This window comes from Oryzias melastigma, linkage group LG4, assembly GCF_002922805.2.
Source record: "Oryzias melastigma strain HK-1 linkage group LG4, ASM292280v2, whole genome shotgun sequence".
NCBI classification, from domain to species: Eukaryota; Metazoa; Chordata; class Actinopteri; order Beloniformes; family Adrianichthyidae; genus Oryzias; species Oryzias melastigma.
Window position 1 is genome coordinate 196,863 of NC_050515.1, and position 9,845 is coordinate 206,707.

The following is a 9,845-nucleotide window of genomic DNA, read 5'->3' on the forward strand; positions in this document are numbered from 1 at the left end:
CTCACATTCTGGTGCAGTGAATCCATCATGAAACAAATGTGTAAACAGTGGCTCTGACGTCGGTTGATTACATGAAATAAAACGGATAACTAAAAAAACAGATTTACTGATGTTTGTGTTAATGCACAGCTGGAGATCGGTCAAAGTAAAAGTGTGAGCGGAAATATAGATGTAAATGAATTAGTAGAGACATTCTACTGGAGATATTTTAATTATTTCCAGATTGTTGAAAATAAATGTAAAAACATCTCAGATAAGTAAAAGTTATGTCCTGAAGATGAACTGCTTTCCACTGCCGTAGTGCCAATGAACAACCTGCCCACACATACTGTACTCCTCATTTTCACCTGGTGATTTTTTTTTTCCTGGTTCCAATTCACCAGCAGACGTCTGTTCCAAGCCGGAATTTTGAGGATAGATCTGCGTACGCGATGACAAAGTCTGAAATATTGTAATATCTTCTTTAATCGTCGTGTGATTTATTGTTACTTGAGGATTCCTAATAACCTGAATCCATGTTGGAAAGATAAAAATATCTGATCAGAAATTATGAACCAGATAATGATAATACACGTAAAGGAAATGATACGGTCGAAACAGAATGGGATTATATAAATGTACTTCCTCCCACTCCCTTTCAGGCTTGAGATGAACCAATTCTACTCTAAAATAGAAGGAAGAGAACATCTTTATTTCTAAAGCATTTTTCCCAGAAAGAATCAAAGTGTTTTACAAAAGGAGCATAAAATCAAATAAAAGCAGCTGGAGGTGAAACTAAAAAACTGATTTCTCGTCTGTAGCTTCTATGTTTTTATCGTGTGGATTCTAGAAGTGGATCTTATTTACCGTATTTTATAGAGTATAAGTCGCAGTTTTTTCATAGTTTACTCAGAAGCGACTTATTTGTGTTTGTTTTTTTTTCATTTTTTTTTTAAATAAGCTCATATATTTGTTATTTTCCCAGTAAAACTGGTTGTCCTTTAGCAGCTGTTTCCTCTAACAACCACTAGAGGGCGCCGCATCCGAAGTATTTGCTACTTACAGCAGCAGAAGAAGAAGTGTCGTCCAAAACCAACATGGAAGAGAATCTACTTGTTTTCCTCTTAAACTTTTCCATTTGTATTATACAGATCAAAAGATTAGTATTACTGTATTTATTTATTCTTTTTAGCCATGCTGGGCTTGGCAGGTTTGTTCTGAAACGTCAGAATTTTCTCCCAAAAGTGCGACTTATACTCCAGAGAGTACGGTATGCTAGCTTTACTTTTTGAGAATTTAAGGAGAAAAAAGTCAAATAAAGTAAAAAGTAGTGAATTACTTTTTAAATCGGGGAACGAGTAAAGTAATTTAATTATAATTTCATTAAGTAACTGAAGTAAAGTAACTTATTTATCCAGCTAATATGCAACAAACTCAACAAATGACCATTTTCAGTTCTTTAGAATCGATCAGATGTTGTGGAACTCTGATGTGTTTTATAATGTGGAACACTTGAATCTTTAAGAGGTTTGGACAATAAGATGTCATATTTGGTTAGCGACTTAAACATTATCCTGACTGTCATTTGTATTAGAAAAATAAAAATATCATTTTTAATGAGCTGTGTCTCCATTGACAGCAGGATGGACTGTAAATCTGTGACATAGTCCGGTCGTCTCGGCTCCACAGAAACAGTCAAACTTCCAGAATCCGCCTTCAGTCGTGGTGTCGGACGGAACACATGGAAAACATCGACGGGAACGGTTCTGTAAAATGAATTTTTGAGGTTTCATCTGCAGCAGCAGCAGCAGCATTGTTTTGTGGCCCGTTCAAGCCAGCAGAAACATGGAATTCCCGTCGCTGCGTAATAAAAGGGTACTTGGACAGGAATATAAACATCTCCCTAAAGTCGAACCAGATGCTGCAGAGCAGAAAAACAAGGGGTACTTTACACTCCGTGATTCCAAACGTTCATTCCTGAGCGGCGAGGCCTTCCTCCGCCTGACCCCGCAGCTCCAGCCCTCCGCCGAGGGAGGAGACGGATTCTGTGCGTGACCCCGCCAGAGGTCGAGTCTGCACGCACGGGAGAGGACGTGCGAGCGCCGCGTGACAGCCTGATGAAGGCTGGCGTCTGAACCGCCGCGAACCTGCAGGAACCAAACGCTTCAGAAACTGTTTGTTCTACAGACAAATGGAGGAAAAAAGTTCAGCAAGTGAGGAAATGAAAAGCAGAAATTACCGTTGAATAAATCCTTTATGTTGATTTGGAAAGGCAGTACAAAAATACAAAAATATGTCGATGCAGTGAAGCCTCACATTTCACAGTAGATACAAAGGTAGATACAGGTAACCTTTATGTACAGAAGACTCGTGTAACTGTTCTAAAGCTGTTCAGAGTTCAGACATCTGCTTTGAGTTTAGACACTCCAACGGGTTCTGTGCTCCGATTCCAGGCAGGCGTCAGCTGATCCAAACGCAGACCGGTCCCGGACAAACCCGCCCTCCGGTGGGTCAGGTGGTGCACGGACCTGGATCCACGCATGATGCAGAACCAGGACAGACTCCGCCCACACAAGTCCAGCAGAGGCGGTTCTGGTCTTCACAAACAGAACCAGACGGAACGTGACTCCCCGGCGAGGCTTCGGGACCGGATCCAGGAGGAAGGATGGAGAAGAGCGTGCACGTGCACAGCAGAAACTAAAGTTCCTTTGTCCGGTTTGGGGAAACAGCGGACTGTGAAGCGGGATCAGCTCTCCACAACAATTAACATCGTTATCATTGTTGTTTGTTTGTTTGTTTGTGGGACGCCGTGAAACTGCAAAGCGCTGATGCTGCTGTTTTTGGCCGCACACAATAAATAGATCTTTTCACATCTAAGAATCTACGACTTTGTTACTGGGAGGAAAATAGAAACCATAAATAGATTTGATGCCTCCTCCAGTAATAAATAGTCCTGTGTTGTATTTACAGCATGTACTCCTGAAGCAGGTACAGGTGTGTAGCGTGGAGGGGGTCAGAGGTCACGGGGTCGTCTCCGTCTACAATGAGTTCTCCTCGCTGGCTTCGAAGGGGTGGGCTTTCCGAGGAGGACCTGCGCACAAACAGAGACGTTAGCAGAAATGCTCGGCGCCGGTCGGCCGGCGGGCTGCGGCGCCGGGCGGCCTTACTGTTGCAGTGTCCGTAGTGGCGGACGCCGATGGAGCGTCCCAGGAAGCAGGTGGCTCTGCGCAGGTGGCAGGCGCTGGGGTAGGTGATGTTGTCGTTGCCGCAGATGGGCTGCTCCGACTGGACGGGCATGGGGCACGGCACGGTGCGGCACATGACGCAGTGCGCGCTGTTGGTCTGGTCGGTCACGCAGGTGTGCGTCCCGGGACACACCACGTTGGAGCAGGACTCTGGAAAACATGAACGTTGGAGATGAAGGCGCGTCCAGGCGCGTCCAGGCAGCGGACGGCGGCGGGTGGCCTACTTTTGCATTCGCCCTGGTACATGACCTCCAGGTCGGGGTGACCCGTGCAGCGGGCCATCAGCAGGGCGCACTCGTCCTTGTAGGAGACGCCGTCGCTGCCGCACACGGCGTGCTTCTTGGAGACGTGGGAGCAGTCTGGAGAGCACACGCACTGCGGCCGGCCCATCTTCATCCTGCAGACCTTCCCAGAGCTGCACTTCACGCCGTCGCAGGTGTCTGCGGAAACACGGCCACAGCTGAGCGCAGCCGACTGCAGACCTGCAGCCAGGCCCCGCCCAGGGCTGCATGGCGCCGAAGGCCAAACGGGGTTTCTCCACCCCGTCACGCACTCACACACAAGAATATAACCGCAAAAAATAAACTTATTTGAACGTATTCTAGACAGTTAGACCTGAATGTGTTCAAATAAGTATTTATTTAAGTAACAACAAGCTTTATTAACATATTAACAAACATTATTAATGTGTTTATAGTGTTAGTAAGACATTTATTAGCACCAAATGAAGTTTATTAACATACTTAGATTAATTAACATCTAAAATGAGGCCACTGTCTACAAAGGCTATTAAACTCCTTACAAGCTTAACAAATGTATAAACTAACTTTGTCAAGATTATTTTGAGTGTTTTGCAGCACTTCTTCTAAAGTGTTACCTTTATTTATTTTAATGATCAAGAATTAAATAATAACCACAAAAGAAATGTTATCAGGATAGTAAGATTTCTCCCACGAATCCTCAACCTTTGCAAAGCAAGGCAGCTGCGCTAACTACTGCGCTAGCTAACCACCGCGCTAGCTAACCACCGCGCTAGGTGACCATTGCGCCAACTAACCACCGCACCAGCTAACCACCGCGCCAACTAACCACCGCGCTAGGTGACCACCGCGCTAGGTGACCATCGCGCCAACTAACCACCGCGCCAACTAACCACCGCGCTAGGTGACCACCGCGCTAGGTGACCACCGCGCTAGGTGACCATCGCGCCAACTAACCACCGCACCAGCTAACCACCGCACTAGCTAACCACCGCGCTAGCAAACCAACGCGCTAATTAACCACCGCGCTAACATTTACTATGAATTATTCATAGAATTGTTGATGTTTCGACGGCGTCTCCAAGGTTTAAAGAATTCCATTATTAAGGGTTTAAGAAGAGAAAAAAACTAAAAAACACAAACAAACAAACTAGATTGCCAGTTAAATTATACTTTTACGACCAAAATCAAGAGTATTTTTCAACTGAAATGGGGGGGGGGTAATTTCCAAGCAATCGAATGTAAATAGAACAGACAAGCCTCTGCTGTTTGAGTCTGTTTTTACCAGGAATGCGACATTATTTTAAAACCGAACCGTACAAGACTCGTTCAAAAATTCAATACGACATTTTTCACAATATGCACTTTATTTATTCAGTACCTGTGAGGTGCCTTAAGGGTGTCGACTGCAAACAAAACCCCGCCCACTCTCCCCCTCCCTGCCAGAAACTACCTTGCCCCTCCTATGGTAGTCGGATGATAAAAGGTTTAGCTAAATGCTAAAAACAACCAACATACTAATTTTTTTGCAAAATTGACTGACAGCCGTCAAAACGTAAGAGAACTGCTTAAATTGTTGTAGTTCATTTACGTTGTAATGTTTCAAAGTTTACAAGAGTTCTATTTAAATGTGATTCTGCAATAAGAGCCAAGAACTGTGCACTTGGAAAAATCTGAATTTGGTGATGGTGTTTCTGTAAAATAAATCATCATCTGTGGAAGGGTAGGATTTCAGGGTTTATTTCTTCTTGCTCAGTACGTATCAAACCGTGAGCAAACTGTATCGTTGCATCCCTAGTTTTTATACTCTTTTTTTTCTCTTACACCTGTCCATGAGGGTTTGTTTCCTGCTTTTACATTCCCCGACACACACAGCTAGCTTAAGCACAAAATTTTATACAAAATAAGTGAAAAAAAAAAAAAAAAAAATTTTTGCAATATGGCACCCCCTCCAGCAGGTGGCCAGCACTGGGCATAGGCACCCTAGGCGGCCGCCTAGGGTGCCTATGCCCAGTGCTGGCTCTGTGAAGACAGCCGTGTTTTCATAACAGATCTGTGTATGGCTGCACAAAAAGTGGGTGGAGCCTCAGGTGAGTTATATGGAGGTCACATGGTTGTTTACAGGTGAGCATTTATCTGAAAAAAACAGCTGAACTTCAAAATATCCTAAAAAAACTGAAAAGAATTTTAAATTACCCAGAACAGCTAGTATTTAAGCATTAGCCTAGCTCCAAAACAGCCCAAAAAACATAAAAAGAAAAGCTTAAATTAGCCAAAACAGCTAGCATGTAGCTGAACTATTAGCTAAACTCCAAAACAGCCTAAAAAATCTTAGTAAATACCAAAATAGTCCAAAAAGCTGCAGAATGTCAATTTTTAAAACTTAAAACTGTAACTTTTTATCATAATTATGAATAATAAAAAAACAGGAATATTATTCCAGAATAAATCAACTTAAACCTTAAATAACTTAATATTTTACTCTCCATAAAAATATATTTTGTAAAATGATCCAATTTAAAAATGAGAACAAGATAACATCGGGTCATTAATAACAATAGAATAAAATGATCTGGAGGGCCGGATAGAATCACCCGGAGGGCCGGATCCGGCCCCCGCGCCTTGATTATTTTTTTTTTCAAGTATCAAGTATCAAGTTTATTGGTGTAGTTCACATTTGTACAATTAACACAATATACAAATAAAAAAAACAAACAACCAATAAAAAAAGGAATAGGCAGAAGCTTATTAAGCTTATTCAATGCCTCTCCTTGAACACTAAACAATATCTCTGCTGATCAAAAAAGAAATAATTATGAAAGAAAAAACAATTTACTAATTCAAGTTACATATGTATGTTGTAGTCATTCAAACATTTACGTTTTAAACTTTTTTAAACTGCAAAAGTGAAGAACTTAATTTTAATTCATCACTCAATTGATTCCCTAATTTTACTCCAATAACTGAAACATCTCACCTTAGCTTTAACCTGTTCAAAACAATAAAGACCTCTTAAATGATACTTACTAACCCTTAAAGTAAATAGCCTCTGTTTTTTTTTTTTATTTTGACACGTGTTAAAGCTTTCCGTAAACAGTGACACTGAAGTTAGTGTCTGATTCGCGAGAGCACCAAAGGAACATTACACTGTATTTTTCACACTAAAAAACAGGTCCTGTTCAGAACTGCTGCACCCAGACTGATTTAACCTGATTCAATCAGGCTTTGGATCGTAAAGAATACGTTCACATCAGCCTTTGTTCTGTGAAAATTTGAAACAGGATGATTTTATCTTAATTTTCGCATATAAGAACAGGTCCTGTTAAGAACTGCTGCTCCCAGACATCTTATTTTGTTTTCTATTTCCCTTTTTGTCCAGATTTCTCCATCCGATTTCTGTTCTGAAAGGAAAAACAGGAACGCTCAGACGGAATTTGGGGAATTTCTCCCAGAACTGATGATTTTTTGTTCGCGGGCCAATCGAGTTAAGCGTGCGACCCTCCCACACTATGAAGCCCAGACGTCTGGGCATGTGGCACGAATTCCTGGCTGCAGGAATGCATTTTCTAATTTGTCAGTGGAGGAAAACAGCTTGTTATTCTAAAGGCTTCTGGACTCTGAGGTGACTGGAATCGAGTCCTTCTGACTGCATGACTCTGTAAACACGACCAGAACCTCAGCTGCTGATCCGAACGGGACTCATCGTTTGATATAAATGAGGCTGTCAGGTTAAGGGGTCAAAGACTTGATTTTTCATTTGCAGATTGAGAAACCTGAAATCATGTGTTGGGAAAGCTTTCCACAAATGCTCCACTTTTGATTCAAAAGTGTCAAATGAAGAAGAAACGTTGAACTTCAGATTCTGGTCCGCTCACCTCTGCACGGTTTACAGGAGACGATTCCCAGGAAGCCCAGCAGGCTGACCTCGTTGATGGGGTGGCTGGTGTTGGACCAGGCCGTGTCGGGACGGCCCCCGGAGCAGCACTCCTCTCTGCTCACCATGCTCATCAGCATCCTGTCGCAGCGCTGGTCCTGACTGCGCTGCAGCCAGCACATCCCCGCTGCAGACAGCCACAGCGTCAGGACTCAGGCGTCTGGTTTACTGCATGTGTGTCTGAGACGGAAAGCTCACTCACCGCACGCTGGGTTCCTCCCAACCTGACAAAGAGAAAGAGTCAGCCCCAAAATCAAGCCCAGAGCCCTCATGGTGATGAAGTCAGCGAGCAGCAGGTGAGATCAGATCAGCGCTCCTGCAGCAGGCTGGTGTGGATGGAGGATGTCGGTCCTCCTCTGTCTAAATATTTAGCCTGATGGAATTATGCAGCTGGGATGGGCGATCCAGCCAGCCAGTCACGAGCCAGGGCAGGACCCACTCTGACTCTGACTCAGTTTCCAGACTTGGGAAACGCTCCGTGCCCCCCAGCAGCAGAGGCTGACCTCACAAACGAGTTCAGACTCACTCGGGTCTGGAGGGAATGAAACCAGAGGAGGTTCTACTCCATATCGGACTCTGGATCAGCAGAGTTCTGTGCTGGACGGGTTCTGGTGAGGGACGGAAGTTTAAAAAAAGATTTCTGCCGTAAAAAATCCTTTTCTGAAGGATTAAAACGAGAAAAAACAAGTTTGAGCTTCAAGTTATTTTACAGCTGAATGAGTGTCAATCCCATGATGCATCATGAGACAAGCATGTTTGTGTATCATCACCTCTGGATCAGAACATCTGTTCTCCTGCACTCATTCACCTCCTGACACAGAACACATGTGGGTCTGCCTCCCCCCCCCTTCAGGCTGGGGGGGCAGTAAATGTGAATGATTTTCGGCTTCTTCGGTGGAGTTCCCAGAGCGGCTCTGGAATGCCGTCTGATCTGGGAGGCGGTGGGTGGCCCGGCCCGTTTCTCCATCATGTGCTTTGGATCGGGCCAAGCGAGTTCTGCAGAACCCATCCTCCCTCTGGGGCTTTCGGTTCTGTTTTCAGTCATCAAATATCTTCTTTAAGGAAGAATTTATCACAGATTCAGTGACAGACCTCAGAGATGAGGCAGGTGAAGAAACAGAGCCACCATCCAACACGGCTGAGAGCTCTACTGCCATCTAGTGGAGGAGGTTAGGAAGTACTGCTCTGACTTTAGATCCAACAGTTAAAAACTACAATAGAAACCAGTTAAGACACGAGTCAAAGTCAAGATCCGGGGGCCAAATCCGGCCCTCCAGATCATTTTATTGTTATTAATGACCCGATGTTATCTTTCGCTCATTTCTAACTTGTATAATTTTGACAAAGTATATTTTTATGGAGAGTAAAATATAGAAAGTTATTTAAGGTTTAAGTTGATTTATTCTGGAATAATATTCCTGCCTTTTTATTATTCATAATTATGTTAAAAAGTTACAGTGTTAAAGAGGCCCTACCATGAAAATTCTAGTTTTGAGGTTTTAAACGCATTTTACTGCTCATTCCTCTCTTTAAAGAACCCCAAAGCGATATTTTGATCCGTTCATTCATTCATGAGTAATCCTGTAAAAACCTGCACAGTCTGCAGCAGCCCCTCCCATACCACGGAAACGAGCGGTTGGAAACGTGCTGACCTAAGATCGATCCTCCAGGAAGAGTCTGTGCTGCAAGCTCCGCCCCCGGCTTACACATCACTAAGTTTATACCCTTTCAGTGATAATCAGCGAAAAAAAACTTTCATTTTAGATCCAGAATACCGTATATCTTCCAGTTGTGTCCTGTCTTCAATAAATTCCAGCTCAAACAGGAGTTTGTTTCCTTTTCTGTGGCGCTACCTTAAGACCCCCCCCCAAAAAAACACCCGGTCCCGCACAGCCGTGCAGAACCCCCATGTTTGTGTTGTGAATGAGTTTAGCATGGCCAGACCTACTAAAGGCAGATATATCTTTGAAGAAGTTTGAATTATTTTCGTGGGAGAAACGGACTCAATCCACGGAGCTGTGTGACGTATTTCCAGTTTCCAATAAGACCGTTTACTCTCTTCCAGCTGTAGTTAACTATATGTGTGGACTTGGTAAATCTCTGAGTACTTTCCCTGGTTTTGGTTTATTGTGGTTATTTCTTACATTGTATGATAGTTTATGATTATGTGTAAACACAAGGACATCCAAAAAGACTAAGTTTGCCTGAAACACCAAACACCCCACGCTCACAAAACGCTCTCATGTACTGTGTGATCATGTGACTTCTTCAGGTGAATCGTAACTCCTGTTAGAACATTAAAACCTGTTCAACAGAACCTCTTATGTGTAAACCAACTTCGAAGTGACTTTGGGATTACTGATCGTACTCTCAGCTGATGATGAGGAGCTTCTGCCTTCTTCATGGAGCGATAGCGGCGTGCGCTAA

General features: G+C 43.4%; 1 protein-coding gene across 1 annotated transcript; it reads right to left on the reverse strand.

Annotated features, from left to right (window-relative positions):
- Positions 1-2,214: 2,214 nt before the first annotated feature.
- fstl3 (follistatin-like 3 (secreted glycoprotein)) lies at positions 2,215-7,989 on the reverse strand. Its single transcript, XM_024265390.2, has 5 exons — positions 7,621-7,989; positions 7,360-7,545; positions 3,449-3,664; positions 3,147-3,374; positions 2,215-3,070 (listed from the first exon to the last, which is right to left on the reverse strand). Exons 1-5 carry the CDS (start codon positions 7,688-7,690, stop codon positions 3,018-3,020), a joined length of 753 nt encoding a protein of 250 aa, XP_024121158.1. The 5' UTR covers positions 7,691-7,989; the 3' UTR covers positions 2,215-3,017.
- Between the last annotated feature and the right edge of the window lie 1,856 nt (positions 7,990-9,845).

What these genes read in the sequence shown, in the direction of transcription:
- fstl3 (XM_024265390.2), bottom strand. Translation starts at nt 7,690, where the DNA reads ATGAGGGCTCTGGGCTTGATTTTGGGGCTGACTCTTTCTCTTTGTCAG. An exon ending in TGGGAGGAACCCAGCGTGCG is followed by an intron (nt 7,546 to 7,620) that starts GTGAGTGAGCTT and finishes GGCTGTCTGCAG; the next exon opens with CGGGGATGTGCTGGCTGCAG. An exon ending in CCACTACGGACACTGCAACA is followed by an intron (nt 3,071 to 3,146) that starts GTAAGGCCGCCC and finishes GTTTGTGCGCAG; the next exon opens with GTCCTCCTCGGAAAGCCCAC.